General features: G+C 33.1%; 1 protein-coding gene across 1 annotated transcript in view; it reads left to right on the forward strand.

Moving 5' to 3' along the window:
• Window positions 1–292: 292 nt before the first annotated feature.
• Window positions 293–21357, forward strand: part of LOC125059510 (tubulointerstitial nephritis antigen-like) — a 49990-nt gene continuing 28925 nt past the window's right edge. Inside the window, exons 1-3 of the mRNA XM_047663959.1 lie at window positions 293–537; window positions 15656–15801; window positions 17077–17257. Coding sequence (XP_047519915.1) covers window positions 527–537; window positions 15656–15801; window positions 17077–17257 — 338 coding nt within the window. The 5' untranslated portion in view covers window positions 293–526. The remainder of the gene's footprint in view (window positions 538–15655; window positions 15802–17076; window positions 17258–21357) is intronic.

Consider the following 21357-nt stretch of genomic DNA (forward strand, 5'->3'; position numbering starts at 1 on the left):
AGATTTATTAAGTTTAGTCATAACTAATAGTTATATGTATGTATGAATAAACATATACTGTACGAACGTACTGACATGTGTATATTTTTCGGTAAATTACTCTATTCAATAGACAACTTAATCTGTTTCATGGTTCACTACTTCAAATGCTGATTGACAATCGAGTTCCAATGAATTGTATCGGAATAAACATGAAAGCTACGTAAGCACATGAATCATGGCACAAAAATTAAGCCGTTACATATATCTTCAATACAAAACATGTATATTTACACCGCATTATTAAATCAGGTGTTAGTTGGCGCCAAGCGCAGTATCAACTCGACTGGCGCGCTTCACTGACGCTCAAACGTCAAGAGAATTTGCCGCGCAAAGTGACGATTGACATTTAATTTTTCGAATTAATAAATTATTTCCAGCCAGTGTGATCGAAATGGGGAGATAGATAATATATTGTTTTTTTAAGACGTTGGTTATTTTTGCATTTTCGAACTATTTTCTTTGGTGTAGTGAAAGAAGAGTCACCATGGCAAAGACGTGAGTATTTTAATATTTTACATGTAAATTAGTTCTTTCATTAAATTTAATTTACATAGTGTCAATACTCAGTGCGGAAAACTTGTATTGTACACGCAAATAAACTAATTTGCTTAACTGTAGACGAAGAAATTAAAATGCACATCAAAGCAGGTATATTTAAAGTACAAACAGTAAGTATTAATAATGTTTTTGTATTCTATAAAAATATCAGATTTTCTTTAATTAAAATCTAGCTGTAGGTATTCAACTTGAAAAAAAAATAATAATTTAATTTTGTATGTTAGTATCACCAATATTTTTTTTATCAAGCTATGAGATATATATGAGCTGCATTTTTGGGTCGACAGGGTTTTTTAAAGACTACTCTGTTTGTCTATTATTTTCATTTTTTTAAAGTCCATTTGAATATTTTCCTACTTAGTTATTTTATATAATACTAGCTGATCCGGCAAACGTCGTTTTGCCATGTATATTATTTCTAGGAAACATTTTTTAATTCAATAAAAATAACTATCTACTATACTAAAAAATAGGGGTTGATCGTAGAGGGGTGAAAATTAAGGGTTGTATGTATTTTTGTATGCTGTATCATATAAAAAAAAGTTTTGTGAAAAAAATAAAAATTTAGGTGTAGGACCACCCTTAACATTTAGGGGGATGAAAAATGGATGTTGTCCGATTCCCAGACTTACTGAATATGCACAAAAAATTTCATAAGAATCAGTAGAGTTGTTTCGGAGGAGTATGGGAACGAACATTGTGACACGAGAATTTTGTATATAAGATTATTTTACAATTTTTAGTGAAATTTATCAGTTAAATTAACCAATGTAGTTAAGTTTCGTCTGCATTGATGTAGTCAGAACAAACAACCATATAGAGGATCGTTTTTTAATAATAGTCTTTCATTTGAGATGCTTCTACACTTAAAACATTTATATTGCTATCATCTCATTTTTAAATATCTGTGTGCCCTTTATTTGGCAAAGGCCTCCTCCAAATCCTGCCATTCCTGTCTACACTGTACCACTCTCAGCCATGTACCAACCACCTGCTGTTTTTTGTAGAGGATCTTTTTATATAGAGATAAATTAATCAATAATTACTGATTATAATTATCTAAAAGCTAAACGAAATTTAATGCCTGATAATGGCTGACATTTTAAGGACACAACATTTGTTTTTAGTTTCGGTTTAAGTACTATTTATTTTATTAAAAAACCGTTATTTTGCGGTTTTATAATCTTAAAATTTCATCTATATGGAATTTATATACTATGTATTATGTTTACAGTGACGTAATGATGCGTAAGTTATGACAATTAACATAAGAACGGAACACCTTGGCAGAGTTCTTGAATATCGTTTTTGAATGTAAATTGCTATATTATACTTCATATCGTTATGTACATGAAAGTAATTAACAAATTAAGGCCTCAAAGCTAAGCCTAAATTAAGTAAATTTTAAAGAGTTATAAAAGACTTTTAGATAGTTTTGTTAATTAAAAATAAATAAAATAAAAATGTTATTAGTGAATTAGGAACCCTTTTAAGTAAAAAATACCTGGGCGTCCAGTTCTTCCATAGTATCTCGTCATGTAGTTAATATATATGTATATCGTAAGTTTAAATCGATAATGTATAGAAAAATATTCATTTGTCTTACAAAACCACATGAAAATTTATTCACAATAATACATACACTATACTTACATTGCTAAGCTTATACGATAATGTCGAAAAATTTATATTAACTACATAAGATACATAATATCGCTACTGTGAACTCAGTCTGCGAACATATAAAGATGTTGATAGTGTCGGAGACAGCAGTATGCGGAACGTCTTTGTTAACGGAGATCTGTGCATCAGACAACCATCGCCGCCGCACATATTATCCCCAAAAAGAAGAAACCGAGTTCTTGCAGAACACTTGGGTTGCTCACCCCACACACCACCACAATGTAAATTTTATATTCTCGTCCCAGATACACCGAAATGAAGATCAAATTGTCTCTTTATTTTAAGAGTGGTATTTTAGTGGTACCTTTTATTCAATTCAGTAGTAACACTGCTTGTAGCTCGTAAGATCAACTAAATTATTGGTTAATTAGAGTCCTGTCGTATAGGCTATTGCCCAATACGTATAACTTTAAATACAATACAAGCTATTTCAGTTATGGACCAGAACTTTCAGTTTGAAGGCATTTAACCAAGATAGTAAAAAAAGAGTTCACTACTATTGCTTGTTAATATTTTTATATTGGCCAGCGTGCGTGACACAGTCGATATTGTATTTTTTTTATCAAATGAAGAAGTATAAATAGAACAATACTATAAATAATAGTAAAACATGATGGATGAGAGTCGATTCGCCACTAGGCTAATTCTTATTGAAGAACATTCCACAGACAACAGACCGATAATTTTTAATCTGCAGTGCAGAAATCAATCAAATTACCTTGGCTTCATTCCGAATTACAGATGTGTTATAATCTATATTTTATCAGCCGTTAGAAATTTATTGTTTTGTTTTGAAATAAAAAACGAACCCTTGACCGATTTTAATATTTTAAGTGGGCTTTTATGTCCGTTTGTTTATGTCTGTTTTATTGTTTGTGGTACCTTAGACGTGCTACACATAAGCAAACATTTTAGATTATTGGTTTGATAAAGAATACGATTAACGATCTAATGTTTTTTAAATAAAACTTATTCTTAAACAAAATATTTGAAGCATAATTTATTAAACATTCAAACAATTTGGTCAAAACTCTCCGATGTCCAAAGCATTCTGATTACGAACTAGGTCTGGATGTCCACAGTCGCTCACATTGTATCTTTTTCTTTTATTTTTATAATTTTTTTTTAATTGTTTTTTTTTCGCTTTAATGATTGTTAAGTATTTAATGTAGGTATATTACGATTTATATATTTCTACGCTTCAAGTGCTTTCATTCGCGTTTATATCAAAAGGTTATTTCATGCATTCATTGCATAATTAAAATTATCTTAATAGGTCTTTTGATCTTTATTTTTATATAATTGTTTTTGCCAGAAATTATTACGTCCAAAAGGAACCAGATAATATGGAGACTTTGTGATTTTCCTATATATTAGGGTAATATGTTTATTACATTAGATCAATAATAAAAATATCCTACACATATTTAAAATAAATCATTTATCTGTTTCATGATAATTTGTCTAATAGGCAAGTAACAGCCTCATGTGCCTGACACACGCCGTCGACTTTTTGGGTCTATGGCAAGCCGGTTTCCTCGCGATGTTTTCGTTCGTCGTTTGAGCGAATATTAAATTCGCACATAGAAAGTCCATTGGTACACAGACGGGGATCGAACTTCGACCTCAAGGACAAGATGCGCACGCTGAAGCCACTAGTCCAACATTGTTCAATGCTCGTACAATTGTTTGCTTAAAATTTCCACGATCTCACAAAATGCTAACTCTATGAACGACTTGCAGACCGCCATTTTTCTTGTTTGTTATCTATGTTTTTGCATAGAGCATAAGTCACGCTTCAATGACGTAAAAAGTTTTGACATGCGAAAAGTTTGTTGAACTCTATTTATATTCTGTGGAGCTTTTTGTATCTATTTTGTTTTTTTTTGTTAAAAACTGGACCAAAGTCGTGTTAATGTGTCTGGCGCCGGATTAACGGTAAAATAAAATTGACATATCTATTACATGTTAGCTGTTTTAAATGTTACAATCGTAAATAAATGTGGCTTGCCAATTTTGTGGTGATTTAAAATTTAGATCAGTTACATAAATAGTAAATTTTAAATAACAAAATATGTCAATATACAGAGAGATAATTTTTTATTTTTATTTTTATTTAAAAGGCTTTATTTGTGAAGCCAGCTGCCCACTGAAGTATTTCAGAACCAATTCGGCTTAGGGTCCGTCAAGCAGAGAGCGTATCAATTCTTAAAAGGCAACGCACTTGCAAACTATCTGGTATTGAGTGTCCATGGTGGTATCACTTAACACCATGTGAGCCTACTGCCTGTTTGAACCCTGTATTATAAAAAAATGCCAATACTAGTGTAAGTGTTAGTGCAAAAAAAATATTAATACACGTAAAATATTGTATTGTTTTAGTAACGCGACGAAAAAAAGCGAAATAAGTCGAAAGTATCATATTTTTTTTTCTTTATTATTGTTTGAACTTTATAAATAAACTACATAAATCACCAGGAAATCTTCCTTATAAATTAAAGAGTTTTAAAATAATAAAAAAAACGAAACGAAAACATTATAACAGAGAGTAAAAATGTTTTATTCCTTATACATAATATTCCATTATCATAAATTTATGGAGCCAAGCAATCACATCCAAGGTTAACCAAAAATAGCTTTTAAGGGTATTGCAATTATTGGGTAGTTATTTTGATATTTGCTGAACAATAAATGGGGTAGTCCGTTCTCCGTATATTTTTATTTTACAGAAAAATATAATCTAAATCATGATATGTTATATTGGAAAACCGCTGTGGTTTGTATAAATGTAACCATAGCAGTCTTGTTTAGAAGCGCGACAAATGCATTTAAAAGTAGTTTTTCAATTTAATTTTTATGTTGGTTAACGTTAGGCGATCTAATAACTGACTGGGTAGTACATTTATTAACCGCGGTCGCAAATACCTCAAAGTTCTCTCGCCATAGACGTTGTTTTCTTTCTCATACTCGTTTTTTTATCTCCAAAAAATTATCGTTCAGTATTATTATTATGTATATATCGGATCTCTATCAGACGTCATATTTACATATCGAATTTTGCATAGACGAATCACTGATAAGAGTGTTTACACGCGTATCACCTTGAAATGCCTTTGCGATGTGACGTTACAGGTATGCGAATTTTAATTGCCATATGGCAACACATGACGTATAACTATGGAATTTTAAACGTTTATTTGTACTGCATTCATCTTCGGATGAATAAAATTCAAATGACTATTCGATATTCGAATAGGTTTCTTCGTTTCTTTTATTTGACCATGGAGGTTTGTTTTTTTTTGTTTATGATACCATACCAGAGACAAGAAAAATTGTTGACAATTAGATTGAATCCTAGTCAATTACTATTGTTACTATGTGATAATAGCTTTATGATGAGCAGTTGGTGTAGTGGCTTCATCGTCATTCTCATCTCTAGGGTTCGGTCCCCAGCTGCATCAATGGACTTTCTATGTTTACATTTAACACTTTAAATGTGATGGATACATAGTGAGGAAACCGGCCTCAGACGTAAAAAGTCGACATGTGTCAGGCACAGAAGGCTGATCACCTTACTTGCCTATTAGAAAAACAAACAGATACAGAAATTTGAAGTCCAGACCTAAAAGGTTCTAGCATCACTGGATATGGTATGATATATCTATTATGAACTACATTGATAGGTGTTAAAACTTAACAACGAAGTCTGTATCGCAATAGCTATTACAACTGAACGTTTTAGGGCAGTTTCTGTCGCACTCCACAACTATGTGGAACCAGCTGCCCACTGAAATATTTCCGAACCAATTCGACTAAAGTCCGACTAAATTCGACTAGAGTCCTTCAAAAAAAAGAGGTTCAATTCTTAACATGCCGGTAACGCACGCGAGCCCTCTGGCATAGAAAGTCTCCATGGCCGATATCACATAAGATCGGATGAGCCTTCTGCCCGTTTGCACATATAAACTTGATAATTAATATATTTGTTAAATTATATATTACTTAAATGTCTTTGTCTTAAATCGGCTGGTAATGACAGTGAGATCTATGTCTTATTTCACCACATTTTCAGCACCACCCACGCACCAACGCCCACTTCGGTGACCAACACTTAATACCTTGTATTTGATATTCGTCATAAGTAAATAAATATTAAAATGATCATAAAAACTTGGCTACAAAATTGAAGAGTCCAATGATTTTATTAAGTTGAGACTTCTAGGTCAAGTAAGGATACTTAATACAGAGGGAAACTATGACTATTGTATGTCAAAATATGTCATATTTAATGCCAAGTCTCGTTCCTGAACATCTTACTTAGTCCCCCAAGCTAAAGTTTTTACTGGACAGCTCGACTTTCAGTGAAGAAATACTGCCTGATTTAGAAACTCTGTCTCGAAGGACCAAGACACAAGGTTTCTTACTTTGTTAAAATTTTTTAATTATATATCTGGTCTAATTTATTTTAATATATTAATGTTGATTACTAGACATTCGAATGGTTATAAAATAATTCGCTTGCTCCTGAGCTCATAAAGGTTAGTCAATTTCATTTCACTATTTAAACATAATTACGGACGACACAGTAATCGCACATTACGACGGTAATTTTAGAATCTAGAACGTAATAATTTTTATTTTTTATTATTAAACTGTCGAATTAACTTTTATGTTTATTTGGTAGTACAATCTAATCTAACACTATGTATGGTTGTTGCGATCTATTTCTTGAAAGTTTTCAGGAAATTTGTTCACAAAATAATTTTCGTAGATTATATTTATAATATTTTTTTTGCAAACAATCTGAAAAAAATTACAGCCTTACGATTCTGTAAATCACTCTTAGATTTGGCATTCTAATAAACAATGAACTACAAGCTCCCTCCTTATCAGAATGCCAAATGGTAAAATGACTGCTTCACGACTGATTTGAGCGCGACCGCCGCGGCCGCTGCGAAAACCTTAAAATTAGTAGGTTCTGTAAATTAAATAAAAGCTAATTACAAAATTGGGAACGAACCAAATAACGTATTGTTTGAGCGTTTCGAATTTGACAATATTTATACAAGTGTAACCTCCTTGTACAACAAGAGTATCCGGTTTCTTTGTCTCAACGCAGTTAACATAAAATTCGAAAAATAAAAATACCTACATTCCTCAATGGCTCAATGAATTGTTGGTTTGAATAAAACAAGTAGAGCGTAAAATAAAAAACAAAAAATTGTCCAGTAGACGCATATATGTGTTCTTTCATCTAGATCAAACATATATAAATACAAGGCCTATTTGTGTGTCTATTATATCGTTATTTAAATTCTGTGTTCTGTGGTTCTGTGTTTTGGGTCTATCCTTTAAAATATGACTCTACCTCAAATCCAAATCGATTTTGACATAAAGGAGATATTTTTTAAAGAACAGGGGCTAACAGGCATGAGGCTCACATGTGTCCGCCGTGTCCATACACTCTCAATGCCAGAGGGCTCGCGAGTGCGTTGCCGGCTTTTTAAAAATGGATACGCTCTTTTCTTGAAGGAATTAGCGATTTTTCGCTCATGAATATAATTGATGCCGATTGTCTCATGATAATTATCGTAGACATTAAAAAACCTTAACAAATGAATTGAAAGTTGAAATTCGCATCCGTGGATCCGTGGATCCGTGGTAAATTAGATCTATAATACTGGTAGTCATGAACATCTCATGTCCTATTATGAATAGGGCCAAAAACCTTGTCCGCCCTCTAAAAAAAACTTGTCGTGTTTGGCGCGTAAAATATTAAATGTACTGTAGAAATTGTCATCTACCCAAATAAAGCGAAAAAAATAAAAGATTTTTGTTATCTTCAAAATTTCATTTGTAAAAACATGTAAGATTCGTTGAACTCATTTAAAATTCTGATCCGCTTTTTTGTAACAATTCTAACGGTTACCGTATAACAGTATGAATACAGATAAGTAAATTGTGTACAAGATTACCAAAATTCCGGGTGAATAAGCTCACGACATCGTCTGTATAGACGGACCTGTAATCCACGACATTTATACAAGAAACCATAACCAGTGAGGCTATTGTCTAGGCCACAGATTATTATATCTCTTTCATAATAATCTGTGCGGCAAGAAGATGTCATGTGACACAGGCCTTCGAATTTGGTTTTAAGACTTGAATTTACTCTCTTGCCTTAATAAGTAGGTATTAGTATCGCCTCTAACGTTAGCTACGTTTACTAAAGTATAGACCAGTGATTCCCAACGTTTTTTTGTGCCATAACCCACCTTAGAAATTCAAATTCCAAATATATTTAATATTTTTTTAATAATAAACAATAGAATGACCCCTGTGGGCGTGGGCTTTCGTCTAGTCTATAGCTGTATTTTTGACGACGCTCCCCGAGGTCGTAGGTTCGATCCTCGGTTGTATACTGTATAGCTATTTCTTTATATGTGCTCATTTAACATCAGCTTGATTCACCGCTCCAAACCATCGTGAGGCAACCGGCTTGCCTTAAATCTAAAAAGACGACGGCGTGTGTCTGTCACAGGAGGCCGATCACCTACTTGCCAATTAGACAAATGATCATGAAGAAATCTGAGGCCCAGACTTTTTTATAGCTTTATTTTAAAGTCTTTGTTAGGTTATATAACCGGGCTTATCTATGAATGATGGTATAGATTATCCACCCGTCAGATATATTTGCATTCCTTATCAGAAAGGTCGTAATCTTTCTGCAACAATAATATGCAATGCCTATTAATAGAATAAAAAACAAGCAACAAAGTGTTATTGTCGTTATTTATTCAGGTAAAACTCGACATCAACGAAAATCCACAAAACGACTTTTGGAGATTTATTTTCCATTCAAAATATCATGTTCGAAATTTGAATACGGTTATAAATTTTGACACTTGACGTTTAGTATTTGAATGATTAATGCGAATGTCAGAGTTGGCAATGCCACATAGTTAAGCGGCTTAACTTTTATGTTTCACCGGTCAGAAGTTTACTGTTTGGTACTTTAAACTAACAAGTTTCGTTGACAAAAGGGATCTATATATTAATTTTGCTTATTTATTTGTATGTTATCTATATGTAGCATTGTTGGCCTAGAGGCTTTAGGGTGCGACTCACATCCCTGAGATCATGGGTTCGATCCCCGGCTGTGAATCAATTGAGTTTTTATTTGTTAACATTCGCTCGAACGGTGAAGGAAAACATCGTGAGGAAACCGGCTTGCCTTAGACTCAAAAAAACGACGCCGTGTGCCTGGCGCAGGACTCTGATCACCTACTTGCCTACTAGCTTAAAAAATGAAGAAACTGAAACCTAGACCTAAAAAGGTTGTAGCGCCACTGAATTATTTTTATTACAAAGAATTACTTAAAGAGTAGTTGAAAAAAAACATGATTTTTTTTGAATTAATCATGTTTTTCATGTGACTAAGGGAATCCCTTCTTAAGGTCTGGCTAAATTACTTCTACCCTTCTGGAATAAAGTGTTCAACAGCAAGGTAAATCACCCCATGCTTGCAGGCTTCTAATGAATGTCCAAAAATTTATCACACTTCATGATGAACACTTGCACGTAGGCAGAATTTATTTATTTATTAACAGTGCATTGCAATATAAAAATTGAACATAATTAAATGAAAATAAAGGCAACTGGCGGCCTTATCGCTTTCTAGCGATCTGTTCCAGGCAACCACTGTGAAAAAAGAAAAAAAATGTATTAAATTAGATAAGGAGGCAAGAAGTGCAAAATACATATTGCATATAGTTATTATGAAATAAAAAACTAAACAGTAACAAAAAACAAACTAAACTAACAAACTAATTTAAAATCACTCTCACGTCAGTTAGTAGTTATTACGAAAGTTAGGGATACGATGTGGACAGGTAATGTTTGTACAGAAAAAATTTAATTGTTTTGTTTGAAGTAAACAAAAAAATTAGATTAAAAAAAAGATCTAGGTATCACGTTTGTCAATTTATAAATATTGTCTACCCTTTTATCCTTGGACTCATTCCGCATATGTTTCAAATAAAAAAATAATTCGCCGAACATAATTAAATGAAAATAAAGGCAACTGGCGGCCTTATCGCTTTCTAGCGATCTGTTCCAGGCAACCACTGTGAAAAAAGAAAAAAAATGTATTAAATTAGATAAGGAGGCAAGAAGTGCAAAATACATATTGCATATAGTTATTATGAAATAAAAAACTAAACAGTAACAAAAAACAAACTAAACTAACAAACTAATTTAAAATCACTCTCACGTCAGTTAGTAGTTATTACGAAAGTTAGGGATACGATGTGGACAGGTAATGTTTGTACAGAAAAAATTTAATTGTTTTGTTTGAAGTAAACAAAAAAATTAGATTAAAAAAAAGATCTAGGTATCACGTTTGTCAATTTATAAATATTGTCTACCCTTTTATCCTTGGACTCATTCCGCATATGTTTCAAATAAAAAAATAATTCGCCGACACTAATCAAATAGATATATGGCGTGCGAATCGTACCACGTGTAGGTGCCAATTATTTTTTCGCTATTTATAGAACTGATTTCTGAAAATAAATAGCACAATATGACCTATAAACAGATTCACACATCTTCATTTCTTCATTAAGGAATCGTAGAAAATTGCGTGCGTTTAAGATATTTAAGAAATTGATTGCCCCATTTTAACTAAATTTAAATTTCGTGTACCATCTAGGTACCCCATCAACGCATTTCTTTCTCAGAATAATGCGCCATGGTCCAAACTCACCGATATCCAGATTGAGCATTCTGATTGAGATCAATTTTCTTTTAGTTATTAATTTAATAGTCGATTTTTTTTCTTTTCGTGTTATGTTTGCCTATATAATAAGTGCTTGTCACATTAAAATTGTATTTTATTTTTCTGATACCTGTATATCAGCGCCGAGCGTTGGCAAGCTTTTGTAAATAAAATAAATAAACAGAAATAGATTACTTGTTTATTATTACAAACAAATTAACCAAAAAGAGAAAAAAAACACGTGTGCTTAATAAGATAAAAATCTGTTTAATTTCTTTCAAAACGGCACTAAGAATACAAAAAATCTATTAAATACATTTAATTTTTTATATCGCATTATCTAGTAATATAAAGTTTATTTAAATATCACAAAAAAATATTTATACATAATTAAAGAAATTGACATTTTATATTTTAAAATGTTGACTATGCTAACTTCACGGTGTCAGTTTTTTGTGACGGTGTGCGGGTGTCGGTTTTTTGTGACGGTGAGCGCGCGCATCGTAAAAATTTACTCTCGTAATTTTTCCCTAACGTGCCAAAAAAAGTATAACTTAAAAAATTATACGTTCAATTGTAAGCTTGGCTTGGGTTTGGCTTTGGCATCGTGAACAGTTCCTTCAACTTAAAGGAACCTTGACCAGTCTAGCCACTGAAGGCCCCTTCTCTTCTTTAAGTGGCTAAGAAGAGAAGTTGTATAATTGTATATATCCTTATCGGTCGGAATAACTTCGTTAGCGCATTTCAGAGTCACTACTATGACTCTGAATTTAAAAATTGAAGTTATTTTTTATTTATTTATGATAAATGCGTTCCTGGTGATAATAGCGTCAAAAATCGATTAAGTAGAGATAACGTCTACAAACAAAATTTTCCTCTTATCAGTAAACATTTAGTCTGGGCAAGAGCTATTTAAATAATTTACTATATTATTTAAATATAGCAGTGTTGGCCTAGTGGCTTCAACGAGCGACTCTCATTCCTAAGGTCACAGGTTTGATCCCATGCACTTTATTTCTCTCGAATTTCTATCGACTCGAACAGCGAAGAAAACATCGTGCGGAAGCCTTAGACTCTACAAGTCGACACAAGTCAGGCACAGGAGGCTGATCACCTACTTGCCTATTAGATTAACAAATGTTCATGACACAAAAATCTGAGGCCCAGGCCTAAAAAGGTTGTAGCGCCACTGATTTTATGTTATTTAAAAAAAATGGCGTAAATAATAAACAATCTGCATTATTATTTTCCACTCTATGCGCTCTGGTCTTGCCAGTGTCCACAGCGAGCGTGACGCCTTTTTTGTTATATTTACTTTTGTTATTCTTCAGTGTGTTAATGTTTATTTTTTAGTCTTTATTTGAAGAATAATAAAATCCCGTTTAATTTCCAATCATTATAAAAGTAGAATTTACAGCTTAGATTTGTAATATACTTTTTTTCTCATTATCCTAATATCCTTTCTCCAGTACCGTTGATTGAAACCCCTTCACGGGTAACGGCCTCCTCCAGCCTTTTCCGACTGCCTCTGTCCATGGCTTTCTTTCTCCATTCGCTTCCTCTTTTATCCACCTTTTTTAATGCTCCCTCATCTTCTTCCCCTTGGTCCTTACCAGATAGTTGACTTTAAAGTCCACGTTTTATTCTGTTTTATATTATACTAGCTGACCGGGCAAACGTCGTTTTGCCATGTATATCATTTATAATAAAAAAATAGGGGTTGATCGTAGAGGGGTGAAAGTTAGGGGTTGTGTGTATTTTTTAATGCTGTATCATAAAAAAATAAAAACAGAAAAAAATATCTAAAAATAAAAAAAAAAAATTTAGGGGGATGAAAAATAGATGTCCGATTCTCAGACATACCCAATATGCACACAAAATTTCATGAGAATCGGTCGAGCCGTTTCGGAGGAGTTTAACCACAAACACCGCGACACGAGAATTTTATATATTAGATATTAAGGGCCTGTTTCACAATGTCTGGATAAAGTACCAAATAGCTATGCAACACATAAATTATTTGGAAGATAAATTGTGCTATTTGACATTCATCGGACTCATAACTTATGATGGACTTTATGTGACGAATAGCGCTATCTGACAGTCGTGAAACGCAACAATAGTGTTTATCCTACCAATAAGTAATAAATAGCTTATTTGGAACTTATGTAGAACTTATCCATACATTGTGAAACAGACCCTTAATGTAATATAACAATATACCTACATTGTAATCAAACCAGAATCCAAACTGGGACATTTTTAATAATCAATTAATTTTTGGGCTTTTATTATGTCTGTTTAATTTTTTTTTAATTATAGTTATCGATTTACAATCTTATCTTTACGATTGAAGGAAAACAGGTCGTTGTACTATAGATTGTCGAGAATTGCAGATATGGCACTTACTTTTTTTGTATTATCTATCATTATATCATTGTTATAGATAAAATCAATATGAAACAATATAATCAAAAAGGGGACCCCCTAAAATTTATAATAACAATTTAGTTTTTCGTATATAAACGCTTACATTATTAAGCTAGTGTATACATTTTATCGCGGGCTTTGAGCGCGGCGACCGAATAAAGAAATTCCGTAACGAAATTAAAAACCTAACACACGATGACGTAATATAGATGTGGCCAATAAGCGTAAGAGCGGGACAGAACGCATACTGCGTATTCACATCTCTCTGACGAGATCGGTGTAGATGCAGTTCCTCTAACATATAGGGTGGATCCTGGACCACTGACTGACCCAAATATCGAGATGTAAATTTTCCCAACGGGAATTACTTCGAAAGCGGCGTTTCAGGGTATGACGTCATCTTACTGATTATACAGATGTATGATCAGTACGATGATGGTGTCAGTCCCTTGGTCTTGACCTCAGATATCGTTATCTGTTTCATGATCATTTTTGTTCTAATAGGCCAGTAGGCGATCAACCTTCTGTGCCGGACACGTCGTTGACTCTTTGGGTCTAAGGCTCTCTTTGTTCACAGCCGGGTTCGACCCTGTGACCTAAGAATTAAAATAATGGTAAACTCAAAAACATTTATATCTATTGAATTTTGGTCTAAAACTATTATTCTTTGAAACGTTTACGACGACATAAATCATTTGAATTAACCTTATCGTGTGTTTTAAGAAAACAAACGTGCAAATTTAATGACTATTTTATTGCAAAAACCTGCGAAAACTTTAACGATTTTATAACTATTTGTAATACAAAAGGTTATTTTGTGTGACACAAATCTTTGAGACACACTTGTAGCTGCATAATTAAGACTAAATACATAAGTACCCTGTACCAACTTTCCTCCACATGTCGCTACAATGAAAACGATGACGTCATACCCTGAAACGCGCTATTGAAGTATTTCTCTTTGACATATATATGTTAACGTAAAATTGTAAACACCGTTAGATTGTAATCTATCTCGCGAGATTATAAACTGTCGAAAGATTGTGAACCTCAGCATACTGCTTACAATTTAACGTATTATTATTCGGTAGATTGTATTAAACTTCTTTGGTCAATTACAGATTAATTTTACTTCCCAACAATTTCATATAACTACCGAATAATAATACGTTAATTTGTAAGCAGTTCGTTGAGGTTCACAATCTTTCGACAGTTTACAATCTCGCGAGATAGATTACAATCTAACGGTTTTTACAATTTTACGGTGACATATACATCTCGATATTTGGGTGGTAGGTGAGTCAAGAATCCTTGAGGAAGAGTAACCTTCCTGATTAAATTTTTATAAAAATCAAAATCAAACATACCTCTTCTTTTGCTTTGCATTCTTACCCCTCTAAATCTCTAAATCTAATATATAAAATTCTCGTGTCACAATGTTCGTTCCCATACTCCCCCGAAACGGCTCGCCCGATTCTTACGAAATTTTATATTCATATTCAGTAAGTCGGCTACTATCTATTTTTCAAACCCCTAGGGTGTCCAGTATCCGCCCCAAAAAAATATTTTTTTGGTTTTTTATGATACAACATACAAAAATACATACAACCCTTAATTTCTACCCCTCTACGATCAACCCCTATTTTTTATTATAGTAGATAGTTATTTTTATTGAACTAAAAAAATGTTTCCTAGAAATAATATACATGGCAAAACAACGTTTGCCGTATCAGGTAGTTTATTTATATTATAACGCCTTTTTTCCCGAAGGGGTAGTCAGAGACCACGGATCTCCTGCTTGTCGATTTTGGGGTAGTTGTAACTTGTTTAAGTAGATTTTAAAACGTACGTATTATCATACGCGTTATTTATAATTTTCGTCAAACTTATGGTCTTACTTTCCCAAGATATAAAGCAGTGGGATTAAATGTTAATAAAGTATTAATTATTATTTACTTGTATTAAAAGTGATACATTTACGGTCATCCATAATGATTTACCAATCTCAGTTACGATAGGAAAGCCTGTAGAACATAATAAATACATTAAATAGAAAAAGCATCATGCTATACTGGATTTTTTTAAATCTTAAGGACAGCAAAAGCCCCCGGTTTTTTCCACATTTGTGAAATCATAGATTTTTATATGAATATATCTTTTCAGATTACACATAGTATTATTCAGCGCAGCCCTAGCTGTGGTATCAGCTTACCACCGCCCTGACTTACCACCGGGACCGTACTGCGGTCTGTCGACGAACAACCAGTGCTGCACAGATCGAAAGGATGACTGTTCACATAAAATACTTGGTATGTGTATAGTATATATCTTAATATATATAAATTACGTGTCACGTTGTTTGTCCGCGATGGACTCCTAAACTACCGAACCGATATCAATAAAATTTGCACACCGTGTGTAGTTTGATCCAACTTAAAAGATAGGATAGCTTACATCTCAATTTATACCCGCAATATTATTTTATTGCAAAATATTTGTTTAGTATTTGATAGTCACAATTCTAACAGATGGCGCTGTGTTGAAAGTACCAACGATTCACATAAGCTACAATTTAATGGCATAACCACCAAAAAAGCATGGTGGTCCCCATGACTGGTGTTCTCCTACCGTTTCCCTTGAATAGTATGCTACTATGTAATATAACAAAAACCTTAGCCACGGCAACGCTTGGCCGGTCTGCTAGTATACTATAAAAAAACTAGCTGACCCGGTAAACGTTATTTGGCCATGAATATTATTTCTAGGAAAAACATTTTTATTTCAATAAAAATAACTATTAAAAATAGGGGTTGATCGTAGAGAGGTGAAAATTAAGGGTTTTATGTATTTTTCTATGTTGTTAGATACAAAAAACCAAAAAAACTGTCTAAAAGAAAAAAAAATTTTTTTTGGCGTGGACACCCCTTATCACTTAGGGAGTTGAAATATAGACAGTAGTCGATTCTCAGATTTACTGAATACGCATAAAAAAAAATTCATATGAATCGGTCAAGCCGTTTCGGAGGAGTATGGGAACGAACATTGTGATACGAGAATTATATATATAGAGATAAAAAAAATAGCATGTAAAACTCAACTGTGTGATTTAAATATTTGTTATTTTATAACAATTCATCATTAATTTGTAATAGGCGATATTTATTTCTCAAATTAAAAAAAAATTAAGCCGTTCGGAACTAGGGCAGGCCGTTTAAAATGCGTGGGATTTTGTGTGTATTTTTTGGTTACAATTAAATATTTGAATGACACTACTTACAGCTAAGAAGTATGTTTTATTTATTTAATTTATATTCACTTTTAAAATCATTAACAACTTAAAGAAACTGTCTTTGGCATGACTAGCAATACCCTGGATTTTTTAAAATATCTTCTACTGAATTAATAATAATTTAAAATTTATTTGTTGAGCGAGGAAAGCACCAGTTCTGGGTTCACCGGTACTATCTACCAGGCTCCAACATATATCTTTAATTAGCACCTATGCACTTGAACTCCACGGCCCAAGAGTCTCCACTTCATAGGGAACAAAATTAAAGTTAATTAATTTTATTTATTCCTATCAGATACTCTATGCTACTGCGATGAATTCTGCAACCGAACACGCGCCCATGATGACTGCTGTCCAGACTATGAAGAGGTCTGCCTGGGCATCCAACCAGACCCTGGCTTCCTCATCCAGCCATGTGAATATCGCAATCGGCAGTACTTCCCTGGGGATAAGAGGGCAGACAACTGTAATACCTGGTATGAGCTTACTAACTATTAATACAAAAAAAAAAACAAAAAAAATGTGTGTGTACTTATGTACACGTGTTAGAAGTTATACTTCTTTGGCGTAACAAGATAAAAATATTTTCAAAAAGTTTATCTTTCCTTATTGTAGAATAGTTTGTAGAGAAAACGACACTAACAATAGAAAAAAATTATTCTGATAATTTTTCCCTAACACGCCAAAAGAAGTATAACTTCAAAAAACTAAAATGTTCACTATAGCTAACTTCAGGGTTGTCGGTTTTTTGTGTCGTAAAAATTTACTCTCATTATTTTTCCCTAACGCGCCAAATAACTTCAATAAATATTAGTGTACCAGGGCTGATGTGACATTTTTCGTTTTTATAAAGAAAAATCTTTATTACAAATACTTAATTAAAAAGTTTATGGAGAGTACCCTAGCCCCCACACTAGGATTCCCTGAATTGGGGCAGCTAGTCTCTGCCGTTTGAATGGTAATCATTCTAGGTACTTGACGTAACAATTTCTACATAAACCTTTTTTTTATTAATGTTGAATTTCGTTTGGTACCATAATTAGAGTATTTGTCATCTATGTAGTGTTCCCAACGTGGAGCTCACGCCCCACAGGGGGGCAATTTGATTGTTAAGTAATTCGAAAATGTATTATAATTATTTGGAATTATAATTTCACTTTTACATTACGTTTTGTAAAATTTATTTTACTTTAATTTTCTTAAGTAAACAATGTTTTTTTTTTTTAATTAATAAAAAACATAATTATTTAAGAAATACTAAGGTGGGGCACGGCACAAAAAAGGTTGGGTAACTTTTAAACAAAATGTATCTATAATTCCAATTTACTAAGTATTTTTTATCACAACAATCTACGGTTGATTCAAATATATCGCGATACAATACAATATACAAATAGAAAATCTTGAGCAATTAGCTACACGTCGACTGTCATATTAAAATTCCTTCAACTAAATAATAGCTACAATGACCTACATTTGAGTTGTTTTTGGTCTCAAAAAATAAAATTAATCGCCCCTGCCCTTGAGATCTTTGTTTAGAAGACATAAATATTTGAGTGTGAGTTGATAGGTTGAACGAATGTAGCGTTACCTGGGGCAAGGGCGGCAGTTGAAATGCAAGTGACAACTTCAGCGTGTGCAATAATTTTTTTTTTTAATGGCTCTGGCACGGTTTGTGCATTAGCCAGCGTCAAGTATGAGATTTTTATCATTCATGCTTTTTGCCTCAGAAATTCGACCATGTCCTCCATGTACGGTTTTTTAGGCACTCGCCCGGTACCGCACAACCCTCCCAAAGGCCGAGAACAAATTTAAATTAAATTAAAACTTGCCCTCGAACCGGGAAGTGTGCAATAAATAAAAACTAATTGTTGACGCTAATAAGACATTAAGTCTCAAAGTAATTCTTAAAAAAAGTTTTTTTTTATTATTGGGGGCAACGACCAAGCGATGCCCTTGATCTGGTAAAAGCATGGTTCGTGTATTTTGGAAACACTTAGATTCTGAGTATCGCGTTCATAAGTCAGAGGCGGGAGGGACTTAATTTTATAATATTTATTTAAAAACACCTCATAAAAACTCAATCTACCCATACATAATAAAAAACGAAAAATGTAAATAGCGGTACATATTATGTTTAAATGTTTAAACCTTTTCTGAACTTCTACAAATACTTCAAGATCATCATTAGCCAAACCGGTTCAGCCATTCTCGAAACAAACGAACAGGATTTTTTTAAATATTTAAATAAATATTGTATATTGTAATAATAATTTATTGCAAGAATATGGTACAAAAATGTAATGGTGGTACAATCGAAAGTTCGCATATTCTGCCACACATAATAACATGCAAATTTGTCTTAATAGATAGTTTCAATTACATTATGTGTCATATCATTATAGTCAATTCTTACATTATTTTATCACTATATCAAATTAATTTTAATTAAAATGTTTCACGCAAATAATTTATAGAATAATACATTTTTTTAAAAGTAGTACATAAAGTCGATTTTTAAAAACTCTAGTAGGAAGATCTTTTCATGTTTTTGGTAAATTATTATAGACCTTGATTGCAATACAAAAGTTATATATATTTAACTGTTTTGTTATAACAATACAACCTCATTTTAGGCCGGAAACAGAGCACTGGATAATACGCAGAAGTTCTTGTCACCATCGCTTTTAAGAATATTTTTGTTTTCTATTGTTTTTGGAGCAGTGTTGGTCTAATAGCTTTAGCGTGGGACTCTCATCCCATAGGTCGTAAGTTCGATCCCCGGCTATTGGATTTTTTTACGTAAACATTCGCTCGTACGGTGAAGGAAAATATCGTGAGGAAACCGACTTGCCTTAGACCATAAAACTCGCATGAGTCAGGCACAGGCTGATCACCTACTTGCCTATTTGACAAATAATCATGAAACAGATACAGAATTTTCTGCCCAGATCTAAAAAGGTTGTAGCGCTACTGATTTCTTTTATTGTTTTTGTTGCATACTTTGAAGTCTTTCATAGACAAGGTCACATACAATTAACAGATTTCAGAGATGTTTCAAGTTTAGTCTGTGATTAAATCGTAAAGTCCTCCAAAACAAATCGGTCAATTAACAAAACGTTTATCAAGGTCTTAATTAAGCTGGCGCGTCTATTATTAGCGAGAATTAGCTGTTTCTAATAAGTTTCTTAGAGGTTATAATTTTTAGTGCAAATTGCTAATTGATCGCCAGCGTCGAATTCCTTTGTAACTTGTCCGTATTAATGTTTTTAAAGAATTAAGAGTAAATATAAGAGTCTTTCCTCCAACTACGATTTTGTCCCTTTGGAGTAGAGACTCTTGGACCGTGGGATTCAAGGTGCAAATTTAAGTTGGCGCTTGGTAGATAGTACTGGTGCTTTTCTCGCTTAATTACGAATAAGTATCGCAATACAGCGAGGAAATGCTTCCAGCGTTTAAGGTACACTGCCACAGGGCCCAAATTATGTAGGTTAAGAAAATTGTAAATACTGTATATTTAATTGTTATGATCAGTATTAAATAATTTTTAAATATTGTATTTGAAGCTGGTAGCTCATTGCTATTGTAGTTTTTATTAAATGATTAGCCCCTCCTTTATATGGGGTATGCAACATTGATTTTGACGTGATAGGTCAAAAAAAGGATTCTATAAAGAACAGTGTTTACTGTTTAGCTTGATTAAAATTTAATCTTCAATAGTTGTCACAGGTCTCTCCACCTTCACCTTTTTAATTTTTTTTGACACTCGAAATATAAAATAAATCAGTGACGCTACAACGTCTTTAGGTCTTGGCCTCAGATTTCTGAATCTGTTTCATGATCATTTTAAAATCTAATAGGCAAGTAGGTGATCAGCCTCCAGTGCCTGAACCACGCCGTCAACTTTTTGGGTCTAAGACATGTCGGTTTCCTCACGATGTTTTCCTTCACCGTTCGAGCAAATGTTAAATGCGCACATAGAAAGAAAGTCCATTGGGGCACAGCCGGGGATCGAACCTACGACCTCAGGTATGATAGTCGCACGCTGAAGCCACTAGGCCAACACTGCTCAATTGTATTCTCTTATACTTATTATAGTATTGTACCTTTCGCATTATATTCCAGTAATTAATAGGTAAACTGGGTTTTCGTTTCTCAACTTAGCAGGATAACCCACGCTTTTGTTTCCGGCTCTCAGATTATTATAATTCAAACAACGCAGCATGCCTTCATATCGCAAATACATGTTTAAAGTTTTATTATTTACAAGCGCCTTTATTTAATATTTTAAAGCATAAAGAATAGAAACGTAACAGCTAGCAAAGCAAAGTTATGGACTCGATTTAATACATGACATCAATATCTACAAAAAACCACGATATTATTTATAACGAAAAAAATGCGTTTAAAAGTCAAATATAGGTAACCAAGTACACTTACGAACGTCAACAGAAAAGATGTTAAATTGATTCTAAATTTACATTTACTACCAGATCGCAAGTCAAGGGCGTAGAGCGGGCAAGATTTACAGAGAAAAGCTTGGTGCCTTTTTATTTAATTGTAACAAAGTATTAAT

The sequence above is a fragment of the Pieris napi genome, chromosome 20, assembly GCF_905475465.1.
Source record: "Pieris napi chromosome 20, ilPieNapi1.2, whole genome shotgun sequence".
Taxonomy (NCBI): domain Eukaryota; kingdom Metazoa; phylum Arthropoda; class Insecta; order Lepidoptera; family Pieridae; genus Pieris; species Pieris napi.